Source organism: Passer domesticus, chromosome 4 (assembly GCF_036417665.1).
Source record: "Passer domesticus isolate bPasDom1 chromosome 4, bPasDom1.hap1, whole genome shotgun sequence".
Lineage (NCBI taxonomy): Eukaryota > Metazoa > Chordata > Aves > Passeriformes > Passeridae > Passer > Passer domesticus.
The window spans coordinates 58,913,105-58,937,067 of record NC_087477.1 but is presented as its reverse complement, the minus strand read 5'-3'; the positions used below and the strand labels follow the sequence as shown (position 1 = coordinate 58,937,067).

Here is a 23,963-nt window from a genome sequence, read left to right as displayed (position 1 = left end):
ATAAAATGCCTACCTTTTATGAGGGAGGTGCAACAGCAAGATAAAGAGCTGTTTCTATTTGTGATGCCCATTCTTGGCTCTGTTCAAGCTTTTCCTTTTTAGGGTTTTAACATATATAGGCACAACCTATATATTGTTAAAAAACGAATACTATAACATCTCAAGCAAAATGTCTGTTTCCTTTTTTAGTGAACTTGGCTGTTTGAGGAGTATGTGATTTGGAGTCTGGGTCTTCAGTGCACTAATACTTTTGGGTAGGTTTAATTTTAAAACTGGAAGTGGTGGCCAACAGAAAAGGCCTGTGTTCAGCACCAGTTTTCATCACAAATCAGATTTATGTCAAAACCCCAAAACTTCTAATGTAAAACTAACTTTGAGGAACAACTAGCCAAGATCTTCAACCTTCTCAGCAATATAATACACCAAAGAAGCAGAGGCTACTGGAAATTAAAAAGGAACTGGAACTACCATTTCTATGGAAGAATTATAAAGCAAAAGTAGGGGCAGGAAGCAATGTTACCACCCTTTAAATCCACAAGATCACAAAATGCTTGAAATTGGAAGGGGAAGCTGAGTAGCCTACCTCCTGCTCAATTGCAGAGCCAAGTTCACTTTCTTTGAGATGCATTAACCTCAAAGATAGACCAGGTTGCTCAGGAGTATTTTTTAATTCAAAACTTCTTTAGAGTATATAAGGCAAACATGTATATTTTCTCAAAGAAAATTTCATTTTGATCCAGTTTTTACTTAGTTCTTCCTGAGAAAGGAACTCTTTGAGCTACATAATCATGGAAGATCTCTCCAGAGAAATTGCATATGTGACCAAATTCAGCCGTTCTATCTCCTTATTGCTAGAAAAAAACAAGCTAGGCTCTTATTTACATGACTCACATTCACAAGTGTTTGTAGTGAGTGCATCACATCACTGAAATGGGAGAAAGAGACACATTGCATTCTAGTGGCTCTGTGTGGTAAAATGCTTGTGAGTATGAGAATACTAGAATACTACTCATAACCTGATAATTTAAATAGGGATTTGCAGTGAGCTGCTTCAGAAAACAATGAAAAGTCAAAGCTGAGTAAAATTAATACATTTATCAGAAAAATATTTTTGTGCCATTCAACTAACAGTGTTTTGTTTCTTATGCTAAAAAAACAAAACAAACAAAACACAAAAAAAAAAAAACCAAACCAAAACAAACCAAACCAAAACAAAACCAAACAAACAAAAAAACCCAACACCAAACCTGTACAAATCAAGACAGGAGCAGGCCTAAAAAGCATAGAAGCAAAGTTCTCAATCCTACAAATATATAAGCACCTTGCCACAGTATGCATCTGCCTTTTAAAACCAAGGGAGCTGCTTGCAATCAAAAGGTATACATGTGCTCAATTTCTCCAGGATAAAACATCAGGTGTTAACTCTTTCTGTCCTGCTTCTGACATACACTGAAAAAACTCAGCTTTTAGGAGCTGTATAAAAGGAAGCATATGAAGTACCTTTAAAGAGAAATCAAAACAATATCATCCTTCACATCTCTGTTCTCTAAATACTTCCTTAAAACCAGCTTCTGCAGTGCTGCCATCAACTGCCTTCCTTTTTCCAACAACATTTAAGATGACTGGCTCCTTGTAGTTAATGTGTCCATAAAACTATACAAATGCACAGACTAACTGCTGCCTTCACCTTCTTCATTCTGTCTGAACACTTGTGGCTTGTCTTCCTTACTTACCCTGAATCGTTTGTTCTCTGAAACTAAAATTGTCTTTTTTTTATAATCTCTATAGCAACTGGCACAAAGACCTTAATCTTTAGCCCCTACTACTTCTCTTGGCCCAGAATCAGAGGCTGAAGGAGCCTCTGAATCTTTCACAGATCGGATAAAGGACTTTGAAGCAAGGTTGCTTCCCATAGGTGATGAGAAGGGAGGACGAGGAAAATGTTCTGCTGTAGGATTTTCTGTCATTAGGGATGTAGTGCTGGGCATGCACATCTTGAAAGGAAGCAAATTCTGTAAAGTTAAGAATGGATGTTGAATGGTGGTCTAGACAAAAATCTGGGAAATCTAAAAAGGTATTTCAAATGAGTAGTACATATGTTTAGCTGACATGATTAAAGACTCACTAAATTATCCTGGCTATAGTTACTACAGGATAAAATCCAATACCTCATATATTCTCATTTTGACTATTAAAAGTGAGTAACTGATTCACAGTTTCAACATTTACTATTAATTCCTTAAAAGAACTGTCCTAAGCATTTTACGGTCCTTTAAAACAAAGTAGAACATGCACTAGAAAGATCTTAATTGATCTTTACAGGGTATAAAGAGGGATAAAAATGGAGCACAAAGAGGAACCTTTTTCTTTCCTGAGAAAAGAGTGAGGGCTTGCTGAGAGACCCAAAGGAAACGGAAATAGGTGTGAGGGCGAGGTGATCTCCTCCGTGTGTAGCAGTACCACACTGCCCACAGAACCCAGGATGAAGCACAAGTTCAGCATGACAGTGCTCAGGTCTTGTCGATCGTTTCTGCAGCTTTGCTGCTGCGCTGAAATCCCCAAGGCACACTAAAAGTACTTCCAGCTTGCAGTTTTCTGTCATTTGAGAAGATGGCTCACAAACTCTATTTGGATCAAGGGATTGCTGTAGGTACAAAACAATAGTGCTATCACTAAGCAGATGAAATAAGTGACGTATTTCATTACCTGTGTCTTTATATATAAAAATATTTATATTTATTATATGTATTTATGTATAAAGATATGTATAAAACAAGATTTGTTTTTTACCTGCACAGGCAGTCATTTCACAATTCCAAGGTTTCACTTCATAGTTTTCAAACCCAACCATTCATCTTAATTGTTTTAAAAAATGATCTAAAATTTTTAATTTATATTCTTGATATAATTACTGCAAAAATCGGCTGCTCAGTGCCAAAAATGTGTACCCATCCTAGTTCTCATTTTTCTTTCAGCTGTGTATGTAGTAAGAAAAATCCACACAGCAGTTCCAACTGGACACAGATTAGGAGTATCCTGAGTCTGCAAGTCCCTATTTGCAGTTTCTCAAAACCTGTCAGTACCACAAATATTAACATTTTCCGTCATCACCTCCACATACAAAGTCTACAGTATGAGGGACACAGTTTATTTGGAGCAGAAACACAGAGACACCTACTTTCATTCTACTTTTAAGGCACAAAATATCACTAGAGAGAGATCGTATAGTCATCATTTTTGCATTTTTTCCCCTTTATTTTTAAAACTTGTGATCTTCCTGCCTATAGAACTTATCTAGAAGGACACAGAAAGAATCTCCAAATTTCCCTCTTTTTCAGTGATCTTGCTTTTTTTTTTTTAATTAGCCAACATTATCTGAGTAGGACATTACATTTGTATGATGTGCACTTTCTGGTGCCAAATTAAAATGAGCAATGCAAAAAAGGTATTTAGTAAAGTGGAAACATTAATTTGTGTAAGAAAAAAGATGCCATCCTGAAAGTTTAAGTATAATGAAGGTAGAAAATGAACATGCATTTGGCCCAGGATAGTTTCTGCATTATGCTTTATGATTATATGATTTGTCTTGCTTCTAGTAAGCACTTGACACGCCTTAGAATATGAAAAAAGAGTAATGCTTAATATATTAGAACCAGTGGATTTCAGTTGGTTTAGTTTATTAGTGCTTACATATGTCTAACAAATATGAAATTATTCCCTGCCCAAAAGGTCTGCCTTGTCTAACACAGAAAATACCTTTAATTTAAAATCTTATTTACCACCTGTATGTCTATCTTACAGACCCTATATATACTAAACCCAGAGTAGAAATTATTTGGGAAGAAACTTGGCGCTATCATTAGCAAGGGTTTCAAGAAAACTTATTGAACAACAGTATGAGGAAATAACCATAAGAGTAGAAATTAAAGCCACCACAGGTATTTAAAAACCAAAGTGGGTTTGGTACAATGGGGTTACAACTCCCATAGGCTGTGAGCTGACTGCATCCCATGCCACTGGTGTCACTAACACTAAACAGCACAAATGGGTGGTAGCTCTGCCATGGGAGCTCATTTCACTGACAGAGTGGACAGGAAAGGTAAGAGCAATAGAAATATTTAATTATTTCTGTGAAGGTAGAAACTTCCATGCAGAGGACATGCACGTTTCTTGGTATAGCAGCTGTGTTATCTCCAGTCTTATTAAAAAACAACAGATTTATAACTGCATATCTCAGAGATATGAGAGAGAGAGAACTAAAAATATTGAAAACTAGTGCCAAAACTCCAGATTAAGCTCCTAGAACTTTGGACACTAAGCAGCCTGATTTCCAAAACTGCAAATTATCTACTTAGTTGCCTGTATTGTATTCTGAAGTGCTCAGCAAATTCCAAGATGCCCAAAAGCCATGCTGAGTACCCACCAGGTTTCACTCAGCCTGGGTGTTCGAGCAAACCCTGCTGGATTGGATGGAAAGACACACTGCTGTGTTTTGAATCGAATTTATTGACTGCAGAAGCAGCTGCCATTTGAAGCACATGTCAAAAACAGATCACCAGATGTTTTGTCACCTGTATAAGCTTTTAGACAACATTCGTAAACAATAGCAATAATATTTGAGCGTTAGCCCCTTACCCGAAGTCATTGATTTTGGATGTCTTTGTCTTTGTACAAGGGGTTGTTAAAGAGATCCCGAAGCAAGAACTATGTCACATGGAGTGTTTTTTTCAAAATTACATCAAAATTCTTCCACACTGGAAAAGCATACTATATTGTCCTAGAAACAAATGATCTGCAAAGAGAGCAGAACTCCCAAATTCTTAATTCATTGACTACTTCGTCTAGAAATACGTGTGAGAGTGGAAGTCCTGCTGATAATAATTTACCTTTTTCAGTCCCGAAAACAATGGAAAACAGGTCTCAGACATGTTCTCCCTAGGGAAAGAGAAATCTTCCTCACTCCCTCTGCTCTGGGAGTGTAATGCCATGCAGCTCCTCCTTTGTATGGTTATTAAAAATACCATATAAATCTCTTTGTTCCCAAACCCTCACTACTGAGGGGTCTTTTCAGTATTTTCTCTACACTGCAGGATATTTGCAGTTGTTTCAAAACTCAGGTTTAGAGCCCAGATGTCCCCAGTAATCAAGTTGTACAAAGTGGAGTTGAATTTCAACAGTTTGGGTCTTATTTTTGGGATGTTCAATGGAGGAAGCTCAATGCTGGTCTCCAGAAGCTAGGACAGCTTGGTTGGGAGAGCTCTCAGAGGAACCAGCTTGCCAATAAGAACATCCTAATCCCTTCTGGAAGTATATTTGCTGGGCTGAGGCATCTCTGATTGCAGAAGACCTGCAGGATAGGCTTTGCTCATCCCTTCTCAAACTACATGATAAGATCAGAAATTCACCTAAAACAGTTCAGCCATAAATGGGCATTCAGTCCAGGGTCCAGTTCAGATGAGTCCAGCTCATCTGAACTAAAGCTGCCCTGAAATGTGCAGTGGATTAAGAATTCTAATAGAATAAACCCCTTCACTTACGCCTTTAGATTTTGGTAAGCCTTGGAGAGCAGTGGTCTCCCTTAAATACAGTCATAACTGACTTTCACATGGCTTATGACAAAGCTAAATGTAATGCTGCATACCACCAAGAAGTTAAATATATAGCTCTATGGTAAATCCTAATTCAGTGCTTCAGAAGAACCAGGTAACTTTATGACGGCTGTGTGGGATACAACTATAATCAATGACACTATTTGGCAGACAGCTATAGGTAGGATTTTTTAAATTTTTTTTAAAGCACTTTACCCAAACCACACCAATTATAATTGAATGAAATTCTTTCCAAACAGCAATCCTAAAGTACTCTCAAGTTGAGCTGGGAGGTCACATTTTTCAGCAGCTAATTACTGAACTAGGAGGAAAAGAAAAAAAATATAAAACGCCTCAGAGAAAATCGAAAATATTTATTACATACTGTTACAAAGAACTGATAAAGTAATTATTTTCATAAATTTGTACACTTTTGGTTGGAGAAAGCGCATGTGAGATGAAGGACTCCCATAGTAATTGCTCAGGAGGCATGTTGGGCTCCTTCTCCAAAAGGGACACATTTTCATAGAAAAATGCATTGTTCAAAAATTTGTTCCAAAGGCTGCTCAAAACTATCGCTAGAATGTGTGTCACAAACTATATCAATATTCCAGCATTTTTCAAATATCATGGCATATTTCGGCTACAAAAAACATCACCAAGTCTGCCATTTCTCAGAAACAAGTCTGCATGACGCTGTAGCAGCCTCGAAAGCATCCAATACATATCCCAAGGGCACCGCACGCAGGACTGTGCAGCGCACAGAGGAGATGGGCTGAACCTGAAAGGGATAAATGTTATTTCTGCTGCGCTACGGCGCAGTGAAAGCGAGCGGCACCGGCAAAGCCATAAACCATTCACAGGGCTCCGATCAGTCACTGTGTAATGATGCACAAGAAAGGTCAGGTTACATTAGAGCATCCATTCCGGGAGTCTTAAAGAAGTTCTAAAGGCAGGATGAATTACACTGGTTAAAACATTGGAACTAAAGATCAGTCACCCGGGGCACCGCTGCGGGAGCGCCGAGCGCTCCGCGGGCCGGGCGCATCCTCAAGCCTCCGCCGCTCGGCAAAGGCTACCTGCAGCAAAACGTGCCGTTTCTGTCCAGTTGGCCATGCCCCTTTCACTTTATGGCTAACATAACATCGAGGGGAATTTTCACGCCGAAGCGCCCTCAACAATCATTCGCTGTGTCTTGACGGGAAGCCGGCGCTCCAGCGGGAGGGGGCGCGCCCTCACGGCAGCCCCTTTCCCGCGGCAGCCCGGGGGTCTCGGTCCCGCCGTGCCCCGCCGGCCGCGGGGCCGCGCCGCGCTCAGCGCTGCCGCGGTACCTGTTGCGGCGCCGCGCCCTCGGCCCCGCTCCCTCAGCAGCCCGCGGCGGGCGCGGCCCGGCCGGACAGAGGGGCGCCCCGGACCGCGGCACTCCGCTGCGCGCATGCGTCCCGCTCTCGGGAATCGGTTCTCCTCGGCGGTCCGCTGCAAGTTCCAGCCCGCGGCTCGTCCCCCGTGAGGCGGCGGCCGGGATGGGGGCGGCTGCGGGGCGGGCCGGCCCGCGGGCGCTGCTGCTGCCGCTGGCGCTGGCCGTGGCGTGCGCGGCGCGCAGGTGAGCGCCGCCGGGCTGCGGACGGAGGGAGGGAGGTGGGCGCGGGGCCGCCCTGCCGCCTCCCTAACTAACCCCGCTTGTGCTTCTTTCCGCAGCGCCGACGGGCCCAGCAACATGTCCTACGTGAAGGAGACTGTGGACAGGCTGCTCCAAGGCTACGACATCCGCCTCCGCCCGGACTTCGGAGGTGAGGCGCCCGCGGCCCCCGACCCGCGCCCCGGCCCCCCTCAGGTGCGCTAACGCCGCCTCCCGCTCCCCCCGCAGGTCCGCCCGTGGATGTGGGCATGCGGATAGAGATCGCCAGCATCGACGTGGTCTCGGAAGTCAACATGGTGAGTGACCCTCAGCCGGAGCGGTGGAGCCGCACGCCGCCCCGCCCGTGCGGGCGCTGCCGCAGCCGCGGGAGCCCGGCTGCGCGGGGAAGCGCGCACCGAGCCACAGCGACTGCCGCAAAATCACCGAGCAGTTGCTAGGAAAAGTTATTTGCGTTTTTGGGATGATGCTGGCATGCCTGCGGTGGCACTTCAGAAGAGCTCCCTGCCCCGGTCAGAATACCTACTGCGGGTTTGAGGTTCTGGGTGCCTCTTGTCCTGGTTTGCCCTTTGCGTAGTCAGCAGCTGCCGTCGGAAATGCTGGAGTTTCTTGAACTGTTGGCAGCAGATGGCCAGATGTGCACGTTTCATGTTAAATTATTTAAAGAGTTTAGACAGTTCACTTTTCATGCATAGCAGCCTTGAGTAAAAGGTGCAAAGAGAAAATAAGAAGGACTTCTAGAAAATGCTCTCTTTCTTGTAGAAGGGGAAAAAATGACACTGCAGAAATAGTACATAAGGATGCTTCCAGCTATCAAAATCAGAAGTCTCATAGCTACAGGTGTGAGACATACTGCATTTGATTTCATTTCTCCTGCAGGAAGAAATGCTCATAGACAAGCAGGTTTAAAGAGCAGAAATGTGACTTTAGTGCCTGCCTCATTTGACAGCCTTTCCCCAGAAGAAGACAATGAATCAGTTGCAAGTTTGAATGTTGTATAAAATCATGTTGAATTAGTCAGCATCATGGGCATTTTGCTCTCACTCTCTTTTCTTATGTTTGATCTCACTTGAAAATCTCAGTTGCTTTCTGTACATAAGGGAACACCTACTTAGTTGAAGGAAGCTTAGAAACCTTACATTTCCATCCTGATCAGCTGTTTATTTCAGTGAGTGATATTTGCATGTTTGAAGTAATTTACCTACCTAATGGTGGGGATTTCTTCCTTGGTATATTAGTTAATAGCTGTCATTAAAATAATCTCTTCATAGATTTTTTTTTTTTGTTTTGTTTTCATACTTGGGTTTTTTTCTGTTGTTATATGTGTCACAGGTTCTGTTTGTGTGCTAGTGTTTTATTTGCTTATGAATATGCATGACAGAGTGGGGAGGAAACAGAATTTGTCACGTTGTATGTAGCATACCAGCATTTGCAGACTGCTAATGCCACACAAAGACAACATTTTGCAAGTTTCGGCTCCTGGTCTTCCTGTTGCTGTATTGTACTTTCAGTGAGGAACACAGTGCAGACCACACAGATAAGGCAGAGGAAACAGACCTTATCAAAACAGTGGAAGAACAAATCTACTCCAACCTCAAGCTATTTCTGTGACACTGTAGTGGGATTGCTGCTTTCACATCTGGAAAAAGCCAAACAGAGTAAAACACAAAAACACCTGTTCTGAAAAGTCCAAAACTTATTTTGTAAAGACTCACCACCTGAAATACTGTTAATCTGTAGGGGGGTGGATGTGACTGTTTCCAATGGCAAACTCACAGGGCATTAAGTGCACTGCACCAACTCTCAGCATTTCTTCTGTACCTGTCAAAGTTTTCTTCTTTGCTGTAAAACTTGCACAGCCTCCTAGAAAGAGAAGTTATGTGCTAAATGGATTCTTTGAATAATCTCCGTGTGTAGGGGGCAGCTTGACTAAAACTGGTCAAAAAGTAAGAAAATGTTTTCATTTCATAAAATGCCACATCTCACAGTGGAAGGAAGCAACCGGTCTCAGCTGTAGCTGTAGCCAGTCCTGAATGCAAAATATGGAGTCTCCATTCTGAATCAGTTTGGAAGGGCTTTGATATCACAAGTGCTACCTGTACGAGCGTACCATATCTAGTGTTCTGTGTTGCAAGGTCTTTATTGTGTTGCTAGAGATTGTCTTCCTGGTTTTGGACAATGATCAGTAATTTCATCCATCATAGAAAAACAAGGCGGTTGATATCTTGGCATAAGAAGAAAGGGTTTTTTTACCTAGTAAAATAATGCTTTCTTCTAGTACTTTTCTTATTTTTGATAAATCACAGCCTTGAGATGCTTAATGTTGCAGTCACATGTAAGTAATTAATCTTATTTTCCTTTAAACTGTGTCTTACAGATTTATTTTTTTTTATTTAGTAAGAGCTACTGTTTTGTGGCTTCAGAGCCAGAAATGTTTTTCAGATCTAAATTTAGAGTGTCCTCTGGCTTTAGGGCAGTTTTGTTGCTGAAGGAAACCAGTAATAAGAGCCAGGAGAGCAATACCCTCATCCTGTGAGTTCCTCCTGACAAGAGTCTGGTTGGATCCACCAGAGTTCAGTCACCTCACCCTAGCAGTATTGGAGGGAGTTGTCTTATCCCTTGGCTTTCCTCAGGAACATGAAACCTTACATCAAGAGTGACAGAGGCACACATTCCCAGTCATGGTGCCCACAGAGTTAAATTTTGTATTCCAGTCTCAATGCATAAATAAGAGTAAAGATTATATATGTAGGGAGAGGGAGAGAGAGAGAGGGGCTATGAAGGTGTGTTGAGTGAGATGTGGTCATGGCTGTAGACTGTCTGCCATGTCAACAGGGTGATTTGTATGTCCAAGTACATCCAGTCCTTGGGTAAAAAAGTTGAGATATAGGCAACAGAATTATTTTGAATTCTGCGAGCACCCAATTCTGCTGTTTGTTCAAGCAGCTTGGCTGGTTGAAACTGCTTGTTCTAATCTGTGATACTATTGTAAAATACTTTACTCAGTTAATGAAGCAGGACTTGCACAGTCTTGAAGTCAACTGTTCCAGTTTTTCTCCCTTACTGCTCAGTCCTCATCTCCTCAGCTCATTAAATAGCATTGTTTTGTACCTGCTTGGGAGTTCAGTAATACTGTGGTGAGCTGGCATACCAGCTTTTGCAGAACGATTAATTGAAATGCTCATTCTTATGACTCTTCCATTTGACATCAGGTACATAATCTTATGTTGATTTTTGCAGGAAATAATCAGAAGAGCTTGTCATACAACAAACAAGCAGGAGAAGTAGAATGTAAACATCCTAGTGACCTGGTTCTAACCATGCTTCCTCCCTAAGGTACCATGAGATAAGTTTTAGTTTAGTTTTCTGTCTGATTTTTACAGCCTTGCTAAAATAACTCCAAGCATTATCTTCCAAAGGCACAAAGTGACCTTTCTCTTTGTCTCAGTTAATGACTATTCAGCTAATTTTCATTCATGACGGAGCTCCATAAGTATAATAGACATCTACATGAACATAGAGCTCATTAAGAACCATGCTATGACTAGATCTATTAAGCTTCTGTGATGTCTGGTTTATTCTGATGGCCTTTATGTGGTTGGCAGAAGGTGCTGCTTGTACATCAAGAATAAACATGGGCAGAATGATTGGCAGTAATTAGTGTCATGCTTCAGGGCAAGCAAGCTAATAATGTATTTCTCTGTCTACTAAGACACAGTTGAGAGAAGTAACTGGACTCAAAAAAAATTCACATGAAGTACATGTTGTAATTTTCTCTAAAATGTGTTCCTTACTGAAGTAAAGGTGGTCAAACCTTTATAATGGGTAAAAGATGTCATGTACATGTCCTAAGTTTTAAAAAATGCTTATGATAAAGAACATTTTCTGGAGTCATTAAAAAAGACACCAAAGAGAAAAAAAAAAATTAAAAATCCCTTTATTTTATATTGGGAACACTGTTCCTGACCTGTCATACCGATTTTACAGTGATGATGATGATGATGATGATGATGATGATGATGATGATGATGATGTAGTTTCTGTGATCACAGACTGAAGGTTTCATGTCCCAGCAAAAAGAGGTAAATAAAATCATGGAAAGAATGTATAATTCTTTAGCTTCTCCAAAATTGTATTCAAGGCTCTTACATTTATCTGATCTCCCAAATAAGCCACGAATCTTGCAGAGATTAGTTTATTTAACATCCCAACCTGTAGGGTAACATCTTTTTGCCTCAGAAAGGATTTATATTAGCTTAAACCACTCAGTTTTTGTATCCTTTTTGTAAAGGTGATAATTAATTAAGCCGACTGCATAAACATATATGCATTTATTAGGTATGTATGTGTATAGATATAGATATAGATATATATACAAACAGAAGTTTTCCAGTTTGCCACAGAAGCATCCAGGGCCTTGAAGAGCAAAGGCCTTCCCCTTACTTCAGGGCTGATGTTAGCCCAGGTGGCTGTGGCATCCTACAGTTGCAGATGTTTAGCCAAGAGAATCTGAATCTGTGGGCTTAAACACTTGAACTGGGTAATGCTTAGAACCAAGGCCCTGAAAGTTTGACCATTGATCCTGGCAGGCCACTGCTCGTGCATTAGACCCCAGCTCCAGAAATGGTAGGACTTCTGTGCATGGATGGAGATAATCTTAAGACACTTTTTGCAGATTGAGAAAGACTTTAGCTGTGTTTACTGGAGTAGCCAGAATTTCACATATCTTATTCCTCCTTTCTGTCTTAATTAGGTGTCTGAGAATTTAGCATGGTGCTGTTGTGAATCTCAACATAGGAAATAAATCTTAGGGAACCAAATTGGCATTATGAGCCCCATCTCATGCTTCTTTGCATCACAGCAGCCAAGTCTCATTTTTTGTAATCGTAAAGCTGGTTTATATAGAACTAAAATGTCAAAAATTCCTTTAGCCCCAGCCAGTGTGGAAACACAAATGATAATAAATGGTCCTTGGTCTAAATATATTTACCAGAAGATGTTCATATTAAACTAATTAGATTAAACTAATTTTTTTTTCTGAAAAGTCATAAAGCTTAATAACTATTAATGAAAATTTACGTAGCTGTAGTGCAGAAGAAGAAAGGAGAAGTACTTTTTTGTTATATAGCAACTGTCCTAAAGAGCATGAAGGACATGCAGAGACACTTTAATATTAATAAGAATGTTTAGTAACTGATTTTTTTTTTGTAGCAAATATGGAAAAACTAATCAAGTAATAATACATTTCATCACTGTCTATTCCAAACAGGAGCAATTATATTAGAGAGTGAAATGTGGAATGAATGTAGAAATGGGCAGCTTGAGGTTAAATGACTGGGTCACTGTTAGTGGATGTTTTGTTGGATCATTTTTGATTTGAAAAGAATAAGCATTTATTCAACGAAATTGATAAACAGGCAAAACTTATAAAGCAATAATGTGAATGTTGTCTCGTATGATCCAGAAGTCTGATATATCTTAATTTTTCAAATGTTGAACAATACTGAGACCAGCTTCAGGTTGATATAAGCTGTAGTCCACGTTTTCCTTTTTAGGCTGATAGGCACAGTACTTTTCTGGTTTCAAGGCTTAGACAAAATAGCTGTGAATGCCTTTAGAAAATACGTATTCCTTTTGTTTAATGTTAAACTCACAAATGCAACTCTCCTGACTCCCACCATGGAGAGTTAATCATATCGTAATGGTGCCTATGAAATTAAAGGGGTGACACCCTCCCCTTTAGTAGTGGAAGATTTAGCACCTAGTTTGAGGTGTGTAGGATTTCATTAAATAAAGGGTATGCCTGTAAAGAGGTAGGCTTTTTAGTTGTGTGGAAAGGAAAAAGAAAGGATTTCCCAGACACTGCCTATTTAGTGTACATGCATCAGACAACATGGTTGTGCTGTGACTGCTGGAAACATCCAGCTGGTGATCTGTTAATGTGCACAAGTCCTACAGTTTTGGTGCAAACCTTTGGAAACATTCACAGTGCTAAGTAGCTGTGTAATAATGGAACACAAAGACACATTCTCCTAAATTAACTTCTTTCTAAAAATAGAAAAATAAATCCATAAAATCTAATTTCATGTTTCTTTTTCTTGTGTACAGGACAAGTGCTTATTTAAAAGCTTTCACATTTTCCACAATTGCATTTCCCTTCTATTTCTGATTTTGGATTTTACATCTGACTTCTGAAAGAGAGTGTCAGAACCTTCCAAACTAAGAATTCTTCTTCATAAGGAAATTCAAAGCATGCATTTCAAATGCCTGCAAAGCATAGTCCTTTTTTTTTTTATATCAGCTTTACTTTGTACTCTATAGCTTGAAAAGTTCCATACCTCCTCTAGGCTGTAATGATTAATTATCTACAAACTGCAGCTCAGTACAGACCTGAAGCTGAAGCTGTGCAACCAAGAGAGGGAACACTCACACCACAAGTTCACCCTGAGGTGGGAAAAGAGGGAGGAACCTCAGTGGAGGAACAGTAACGACCTCAAAAGCTATTACCAGAAAGACCAGTTCCTGTTCACAGGATGCTGGGTATTCTGTGACAGCAGCTCAAACTGTTAAATCAAACCCAGAGGTTGCCTTCATTCAGAGGTATCCCCAGCTGATGTGTTTTGTTGATCACTGTATTCCAAACAGCAGCTGCTTGGGAGAATTCTCGGTAGTTTTTTATCTCCCATCCATCTTGAGTGTGCTGGACTTTAAAGCGTCGGTAAAGGCCGAAAAAATAACTATAAGGTCTTCTGACAGGTGTTGAAAAGTAGCCAAGATGGCTACTGGAAAGATTTTATACTTTAATGCTCTTTGAGACTCCTTATTTTCTTCTAGAAAGAGAACCCAGAATCTCAAGGTTTGCACTTTCATGCTTGTAGAATTCTCTCACATGAAAAATGCCTGTAACTCTGGCAGTGCTCCAAAAAACATATTAAAAGGAAATTATTTCCACCCCAAAGGCTAAACTACTGCAAATATGCTCGCAAGGAAATTGGTCGTAGGAGTCACTGCATAATCTAGCAGAATAATACCAGATAATGCAGTTGATTCTTTCTTTAAGCAATAACTATGTTAAGGTTTACGTGGGATGGAAAATGTAGATCAGATTTCTTGCCTATCAACTTTTACAATAACCTTTCAAGATTAAATGGTTACTTTTGGCCAAAGCAATGTGACATTGAGGTTAGTTTCATCCCTTGCTAGGGCAAATCCTTAATGGTTTATGTCATGAACTAAGGAAAGGTAATTTAAAAGATTCAAAGGCAGGTTCTAGAAAGCTGCATTATCACTCAGACATCCACCTTATAACAAGATTGACTTGTGTGGTTTTAAATGCTCACGTTACAGTACGTAGTTTCAAAGCATAGATTAATGATTTCAGACTGCCAAACTTAATTAAAGGTTGGAATAAATGTTCTCCATTAAAACTCATCAATGCATTTGACTGAGATGGAAGAATTTCAGTCATATCTTTTTTAATTGCCTGTAGAAAGAATTGAAGAGTTAGCAAAGTTAAAACTGTTGAAACACATAAATGGTGTCTAAATATTATGCAGGATCTTAATCATATTAAAAGAGGAAGTAAATTCATTTTGTAGCATAATTTTAACCTGAAGAGCCTCGTAAGTGAAACTGAAGTAACATGAGTAGATGTCAATGGCATGTGGATATGTTTTTGCTTGTGTATCTCAGGAGCTTCTGTAAGCACTAATTATTGCAGTGCACTGAGGACTCCTGTCCCATACAAGTGGAATAGATGCTGATAGTCCCATGTTTTCAATGAATATGCTCACTGATAAAATTTCTTACACCACTAAAATGAAGTCCATATTAGCTCCACCAGCTCAAGTTTACTCAGCAGCTTGCAGGAGCAGTTCAGCTCTCCAGTTTACATAATGTTTAAACCTTTGTGTCTTTATAATTTTCTGTGCTGTTGCTCTTAAACAGCATGAGAGAATAACCAAGTCTGGAATGATACCCTCCCCTCCTGTGTTCTTCCATTATGATTTATCCTTTCCTTAATCAGTGGTTTTTTTGTAAACTGTTAACTGATCAAAATAATACACTGCTCAAGGAGAAAAATTGATGTGATTTGGGGGCTTCATTCATATTAGCACATTTCACAGGTAGTGCAGCTTTTTCACTGGTTTCCTATGAAGGGAATGAAACATGGAATTGACAGCCACCTGTAAATTCTGAAGTTAAATACTAATCTGCAGATGATTCTGACATATTACTCAGGTAAGCTTATAACCTGGGTTTATTGTGGAACCTCATGGTTTCAATGACTTTTACACAGTTTCTGTTTGGAAATCCAGACAACAGTGGTGCTCCAGATCACAGAGAACAAGTAAAGTGGCAGAGGCATTGCTGGGGACAACCTGTTGTGCCAGGGAGGAGCATCAGGGCCTGACTCTGCAGGAAAGGACTGCTGGCTCAGCAGGACCCTGCTGATCTCACTGCTGCTCTGCAGGGCCCGTCAGGTCAAGCTGCTCTCATGACAGATGGCTAATTCTTTTCAACAGATTTGAAACAGCAATACTGTGGTAGATTATTTTTTGTAGTACTATATAGAACCTTTTGCAATGCACGCAACATTTTTTATGAATTGCATAGTTGTTTGGTTTTTTCCCAAGGATGTTTGTGGGGCTAGAAGGAGCTTGCAATAAAGCAATTGTTGTGCTGGTTTTTTCTCATCCAAATGATTACAGTAATGAAGAATTCAGCACAATGTTATGGAAAGGAATTTAAAAATATGGCGCTCTGTACTTAAAACATTATGAATCTATTAAACTCATTAGTATGCATAATTTTGCAATTTTTAGTCCAAAAAATTGGAAAGTCAGTATTTCATGTAACTTGCAGTAAACAGAAGTGATCAGTACAACATGTTGCAATATTCATTTCAGTTCTGGAACAAGAAGCTGGACAAACTTCATGCAACAGCAAGCCAAATGCAATTTTGAACCGATACACTTTGGTTGAAATACTTTATTAGCTAAGATTTATATATATCCATGTGCTGTTGATTCATCTTTTATAGAAATACTATAGAAGAAAAATATATTTGACATCTTGGTAGGGAAAAAGATTCTTCCAATTTATTAGCTGTTCTTCCACGTCTGAATATAATCTTCAAATGGCTTCTCTGGAGTACATGCTCGGCTCACATTTTTCATTGGTTAGTTTCCTCTGAAAATCATTGAAATTGCATCAGTAATGAATCAAACCAATCTTATACAAGATGATTATACTTTCCTGCGGTAACTGCATTTTCTTGGAAAAATTTTGCAAATAATATGTGTAAACTCAAGAGAAAAACTGTTCTGAATGCACACAGACATCAAGAAAAAACTTTTTAAAATGCTTAATTGTTATGATGATTTCTCTGAAAAGCAAAATGCAAAAAAGAATGAAAATGAGCAAGTGAGAAAAAACAAGAAGTTTGTTACCCTCATGGGAATGTATTCTCTGTCATTGTGGAGTCTTGGCTTGCAGACAGCTTGGTTTTCCTTGAAGCATTTTTACTATTTTCCTGCTGTATTCATGCATCCTAGCCTAGTGTTAAAATTAAGGGTTGCAGCAATCCCCAGTATGAACACAGGCTGGGGGATGGACAGATCTAGAGCAGCCATGTTGAGAAGGATTTGGGGGTGCTGATGGATAAGAGGCTGGACATGACCCAGCCTGGGCACTCACAGCCCAGAGAGCCAAACGTGTCCTGGGCTGCCTCCAGAGCAGTGTGGGCAGCAGGACAGGGAGGAGATTCTGCCCCTCTGCTCTGCTCTGCTCTGCTCTGCTCTCCTCTGGTGAGGGATGGAGCAGCTCTCATATGAAGAATTGGGATTGTTCAGCCTGGAGAAGACACCAGGGGTAACCTAATTGCAGCCTTCCAGTCCCTAAAGCAACCTACAAGAAAGGTGGAGGGGGACTTTTTACAAGGGCACGTAGTGGCAGGACAATGGTTAATGGCTTTAAACAAAAAGAGAATAGGTTTAGATTAGATGTTAAGAAGAGATTCTTTACTGTGGGGGTGGTGAGACGCTGGAAAAGGTTGCCCAGAGAAGTTGTGGATGCCCCATCCCTGGAAGTGCCCAAGGCCAGGTTGGATGTAGCTCTGAGTAATCTGGTCTAGTGAAGGCTGTCCCTGTCCATGGCAGGGAGTTTGGAGCTAGATGATCTTGTCCCTTCCAGCCATAACTATTCTGTGATGGCGTAATTTAAACATTGGTATAAGAAGCAATTGGGTCTTTCCAAGAGTAATCTGAGATCCCAGTCTCCTCTAGTCTATGCTGAGCCAGATGCAGTGGAAACAAAATGAACATGAATGACTGCTTATGCATCTTCTTTCTTATTATTCACACCCACAACCACATTATCAGAATGGCGTGCAAGTTTTAAAAGTCACAAGTGGGAATCTCTTCTGTTCTTTGTAGGTACATTTGATTTTATTTTTATATTTGACTTTAAAATAAAGAAATCAAAATAGATCCGTAATAGGAGCTTTGAATTTTGTACTGAAACTGGGGAAGTGTGTAGGTGTTAATGCCTCTTCCTCCTGGTAATCACAACAGTCATTGTAGCAGCAGAACAAAGCTGTCAGTTTAGGTCCTTGTTCCAAAGAAAGATTCGGGTGGCTTGGGTCATGCTCAGAAAGTGTTTTGGAGGCCAGTGTCTTAGATTTCACTCTTGTGTTCAGCAGGAGATCAGTGCCTACAGGGGTTATATGTTGTTTGCTTTATGGAAGGAAAGAGTCTCAGGGGAGAGATTTCAAGTGGAACCAAAGTGTAAATTTCTGTCCTTACATGGATTTTTTTCGATTGGTTTGTTTGTTTGTTTTAATTCCTCTGGCCCTCAGTTGCTTCTCCATTAAGATTTCTACCTTGCAGGGATAGTATGGGAATTAAATGCATTGTATGAGCATTCATTTGGACAGTGAGCAAGTTTCTGCACACTCAGGTGGAAAGAAAAGGCACACAGCCTGCAGCTAAAAAAAAAAAATATCCCCTGTGACCAGTTATTTCAACACAGCACCATGGCTTATGACCCAGCTGGTCTGTTCCTACATCTCTACAACAATACTCTTGCAGTCCTGACAGGAATTTATTTCTTACTTACCTAGTGAGAAATCCCAAGAAAGCTCAAGATGTTGCATAGTAATTACATTTTCCTCAGTGGTATTGCTGAATGACATATTGTGATATATCAAGAAGCAACTGTGAATTTAACTTCACTCATCACAGTACTTTGCCCAGTACAGTAGGTTTCCAGATGAACATAGTGAATGTAAAAATAAAGGGAAGTTTCTGAATACCACACAGCATCATGCATACTTTGTCAGCATTAGCTTTCAAAGCACATACAGTTCTCTGCTGGCTTGGGAAATCTTCATGTATTCATTATGTATTTAGTTTATGTATGCACTCTAATATTTAAGAATATATTGTTTGCAGATGGTTTCACAGGAGAAGACAATAATGATAGTCATTTGTCAGAAGAATCAGACATCAAACATGAAGCTTTTTCATTCTGTTTAGTGTTTAATACACTAAATGCATATTTCTTGTGATTAACAGAACAGGTAAGCAACTTGCATGATTATTCTGTTAGTAAGGCTTTTTAATGTTACTTAATTTCAGACCATTATTTTCCCAGTTTTTGGAACATAATAACAACATGCAAAAGCAGAAAGTTTTGCTAATCGTTAAAGAGGTGGCAGATTTTCACATTTATCCTTCAATCTTCATACTGTCTTTTGCAAGATATTGTAAGGCTGGCATGTGGGGAGGAAGAAACAATAAAGACTGGCACAAATTCTGCTTTTTGTCCCACACACTTACCAGGGTAGCTAGCATGAGCAGAAATACCTCTCTGTGGAAAATACATTTTTCTTTAGGCATTTGTGAAGGAGTTTTAGTGCACCCTAACAAACAATAGCCTTCATGCAAAGTGTGTGGCTGGTAACTGAAAATACTCTTCCCAGGCCTGCCATTCTTATTTCTAGAGTGGACACTTACTTCACTGGGTGCTCTGTCAGTGCCAGGCCCAATGTGCTATTAGACAAAAAATATGTCTGTTGCAACTCTGCACTACAGTTTCAGACATTTGGCCTCTTGGTAAGTTGTGTTTTCTGCTGGGAGTAGCACTTTTAAAGTTAGCCATCCCTGAGGTAAAAGAATGTGGATACCTAGTTTTAGTTCCTGGATAGATGAGGAGGTCAAGTACTTCAGTTCTGAAATACTGCTACTGATGTGCTGGAATGAGAATTGAGTGCAATAGTGCCAAATATCTTCAGTTGTTATCAGTCTACTCACCAGAGAGTTAATGCATGTTCCTAAAGCTGACAAAAGAGGAAAGTTTTCCTCCGTCCTCTAAATAATTTATTTGAAGTATCCTTATCTCTCTCTCTATTAATCCTATCACACTAAGTCTGTGCTGATATTTCTTCAAGGTTAGGAGGCTAAAGTTAGGCAGTATGAGACCTTGACAAAGATTTTTTTTTTCCCTGCTTTATAATATGTTTCTCCTTAATTTAAAAGCAAGGAGCACTTTTTTTTTGCTTAGCAATCCTTAGTCTCATGATTCAAGCATTACCACATTACCAGACTAGTTGCACAAGTAATGTAAAAGCATCTGAAAACAGTATGGATATTAGTGTCATTTCGTGCATAAAACTGCTTCTTGGACTCATTCCTTTGTCCATATCTCTATGAGAAAGACCAGTCAAAGGCAACACAAGGTAATATGGTTGGTGTGTGCCAACTGGAAATTTTCATGCACTTGACAAAAAGTCCCAGTAATTGAACTGGTGTTATAGCTTCTTAAAAATACTGAATGAATTACAGGATCTAAGAATGACATGATATTTGCATCCATGTCAAAACCTGATACATTTGTTTAGAGTAAAGTGTGAAATGAGAAAAATTATGTAATCTAGTCTATCCACTAAGTGAGGAGAATCCTACCCTTCATTGTGTATTTACTGTTCTTACTCCAAGCCAGTCTGAAAGACTCCAGGAGCTAAAATCAGGACATTGTTGATGTCCTTCCCTATCTCAGTCAGGGTGTTCTCCTTGACTCCAAGACATTTCTCATCTATTCATTTTATGACTTTTGTATCACATATAAGTATCTGCTCCTTTCACGAAAGGAAAGCAGTCATTTTGTCTCCTTTGTTTTACATTCATTGGTGCTTTTTCACCTCAAGTTTTTTCTCTGATATGGTGTCTTTAAAATCAATGGTCATTTTACTTACTTTCAAGTTAATAAAACAGCACATCATAAGCCATTGCAAGTACCAGCCTAGGTAAGGATCTGCCTTAGGCAGTCTGAAAAGGCATGCTTGGCTACGTTCTTGCTTCCTAGGTGTATTTTCAAAAGTTGCTGAGAAAACAAGTGATGTGTAAAGTCATTACACATCATAGGAGTAGTCCATTTTGGAGTTGTACTATTCACTGCACATTGACATTGGATCAGAACCCTTGCTCACCAACACTAATAAAAGTTGGCAATAACTAGTCTGTACTGAATGAGTCATATTCAGATGAAAGAAAGAGGACAAGTAGACAAAGTGTATTTTCAAAAGCCAACTTCTGCATATGTATGTATTCCAGAACAAAGTGTCTTTCAGGTGTCGGATGGAAAGTAATTGTAATTCAGTGTATCATTCCCAAGCCTCCTCATTTCCCTGTAATTTTGTTCCTTACAGCACAGCCCTACTGGTTTTTTTAATACTATAAATAATATTTTATTAATTCTGTTTTCATGCCTGTTTTTACATCTAAGCAATCTTACCTAAATGTACCTGCAACCTGTTTATTTTAATACATGACTTCCTGCATTCACTCAACTTTCTGGTTGTCATCCTGGAAAATTATCTATATTAAATTTGTTTGTGAAAAGAACTAGGAGTAAACAGGATCAAGATACTTTGCTGGCATAAATTATTTCTCAACAAGTTCTTAAGTGCTTTGACTTACTCTGGTAAGTTTGGAACCAACATCTTTGAGATAAGGATGTAGATAAAAGGCTTTGACCACTCAGCCTGGGTATTATTGCAGACTTGAAACAATCAAATTCCTGGAGAAAGTGTATTTTCCACAGTATGAATTCCAGTAGATAGGCAACTTCTATATTGCTTTCTACATCTGTGCCGAGAATGAATTTTCATGCTAGGCTGAGTGAAAATATGTTGCAATAAGATAAGTAAAGACATTTTTCAATGTCAGCAATCCAGCTCATTTTCTCGGTGTTGGGTTTTCCATTGAATATGTAGCAGTATGCTGTCAGCAAATCTTTTTTTTTTCCATATTCAATATCTTCTGTCACATGAGATATGCACAAAGGGGCAGCAAAGGTGAAAGCTCACAGGGTATTTGATTCATTGTCATAGAGGTGAGCAACAGAACACCTGCATGGCAGATGTGAAGGGGGACTTCTGGTATCTTTTAGGAAGATACCCAGCTGGAGTTTACTTATGGACCTGCTGAAATTAGCCCGCACTTTGAGAGTCATTTACATGGCCTTCAATGGTTTTTGTCTGGTTCCAGGGAAAACACTGATATTTTGAAATGGCACTGGAAGCAAGAAAAGCAAATAGTGTATGAGCCTTCAGTGCAGACAGTGAAGCATACCTTAGACCCAGGTCAAGAACAGCACTTAAAAAGAAACCAAAACAAACCAGTCATCTTCTCTCCAGCATGTTTCTGAGTTTGGTGAGGGTTTCCCTGAAGTGGATTTTAAGTATCAAGCTAGAATATGTTTCTCACCTTAGTAGGGAGTGGTGTAATACCTTGATAGCAGACATGGGCAATTTCTCAGTTTCTTTGTAGTAGTGATACATGCAAGCAGTCTTACTGACAAATTGAGTTCTGAGTCAAGTGATAAAAGTGTATCAGAGGACCAGTGAAATGTATTTCAGAAAGAATCAGCAGGAAAAATGTCTAAATAGTATGATAATAATATACCTAGAGCATGCCAGACTGAAATATAAATACTAGATGGTGTATTATATATCATCTGTCATAGTTCAATCAAATTTTTAAAAATAACTACATTTTTCATTAAAGATGGTGTCTGAGTAATGAAATCTCTCAGAAGATATTAAATATTAAAAATTAAATGCAAAACGATTGCTTTTTGGTCTGTTTGTTAGCAGATTAAATCTCTACTATCTAGATACCTGTAAGCATAATCTAAAGAGAAATACAAAAACTAATTTAACTTTAATTTTTTAAAATTTAATTTTATAGCATGTTTTATTGTCTCTATTTAGCTGGATGGGAAAAGATGGCTAAGAAAATTTCCTTTCAAAACAGAGCTGTCTGCATTCTACTGTCCCATGGCTCCTATCTCTTGTCCTCATCCCTTGCTGTAGCTCAAATAATAAAAAGCCAGAACTGGTGTTTCAATAACTACTGCTAGAGGTGTTTGCTCAGGTAGCTGCATAACTCTGGATTTGAGTAGGAGGATTTTGGCAGAAGTATAGTGGGGGAGACACTGAAAAATTGAAAAATGCTTCCTAAATTCCTGTATTTATTTAGTGATTATCATTAACATAAAGGTCCACAAAAGGCTAGGGACTTGGTTTAACAGTGGAAAATTGAATGAAATAATCTAAAGCATCACTTTACTCTTCATTGCTGAACAAACAGAGAAAAAAAAAATTCATAGAAATCTTCCCAAAGATGAGAAGCAATCCTCTACTACTCTGCCATTATTTTGAACAGATATTATCATCTTGGGAACTGAAACAAATTCCCAACTCTACTCTATAGCCTTCTTGCTCCAGAAAATGTTTTGTAAACCAGCAGTACCAACAACTGAGTATGAAATTAAGTAGTGTTGTGAAATTTAGTTCTCTCTTAGCTTTCTTGGTACTTCTATAAGAAGTTACAAATTTTTAAAAATATAATCAAAATACTGTGATTAGTTTTTATAGACTCAAAATACTATGACTCAGTTTCTGTCTCCCTTTAGGGTGTTCCATGGAAAATATCAATGGATTCCCTTGGTGAGCTAAATAGTAAATGAAAACACAGTGAAGTGCAAACATCCAAATTTTATCCTGAAAATCTTATAAACCATTCTTCCTGTACCTGTGGCAGCCATTGTTTCTTTATGTTTCCCATGTTTTCAAATGGATATTACTGGTTTTCTTGTAGGATCCTTTGGAGTCTGCGTCACTTGACATTTGCCGCTAACAAATTGTCAGTGTACAAAAATCTGTTGAAAAAAGACTTCAAAACACATTAATCTATCCCTTGTTTTCCACTACAAGTATTTGCATCTGTTGGAACACAGTAGTTGACCAGCAGGAGGAGAACTATGGGTATATTGCACTCTCCAAGCGAAAAAACCTTTAAAAATAAGATATTTGGGAAAAAAAATAACTTCCAAAAGAGGTATGAACATCTGGCCACAGTTATTTAAACATTTACTTAGTCAAAAATATGAATCAGGCAAAGAAATGTTATCTGGTAACAAAAAACTGCACTGGACAATGATCAAGGACATCATATTTGGAGTTGTTAGGGATCATGTAAAAGACTGTGGTGTTCTTCCCTGAACCAGGAGTAGAATGGAAAGCTGTTCTTAGGCTATGATTCTAGATAGCCTGAGTCAGTCCTAAGTCAGCTGAAGAGTTGCAGTTGTATTTTATGTAGCAATATTATTTTCTTTTGCTGAAGGCCTGAGCTTTTCAACGTGACCAGTTATATCAGTATCCATCAGATTTATTA

At 39.3% G+C, this 23,963-nt stretch overlaps 1 protein-coding gene and 1 long non-coding RNA gene across 9 annotated transcripts in view; both read left to right on the top strand.

Annotated features, from left to right (window-relative positions):
* Positions 1 to 6,471: 6,471 nt before the first annotated feature.
* The window catches only part of GABRB1 (gamma-aminobutyric acid type A receptor subunit beta1), a 112,385-nt gene continuing 94,893 nt past the window's right edge, over positions 6,472 to 23,963 (top strand). For 4 of the 8 annotated variants that reach the window (XR_010361325.1, XR_010361324.1, XR_010361323.1 and 1 more), the window contains exons 1-3: positions 6,479 to 7,191; positions 7,287 to 7,378; positions 7,456 to 7,523. Coding sequence is in view for 4 of the 8 variants with exons in the window: in XM_064418261.1 (XP_064274331.1) it covers positions 7,112 to 7,191; positions 7,287 to 7,378; positions 7,456 to 7,523 (240 nt within the window). In the remaining 4 variants the exon portion in view is untranslated. Of the gene's footprint in view, positions 7,192 to 7,286; positions 7,379 to 7,455; positions 7,524 to 23,963 lie in introns of all 8 variants that reach the window. The other 4 variants (XM_064418255.1, XM_064418254.1, XR_010361322.1 and 1 more) reach the window with 4 other exon arrangements.
* On the top strand, positions 10,517 to 22,352 carry LOC135299344 (uncharacterized). The gene is made up of 2 exons (XR_010361326.1): positions 10,517 to 18,805; positions 21,774 to 22,352. It is a non-coding gene; the product is annotated as an uncharacterized LOC135299344 (long non-coding RNA).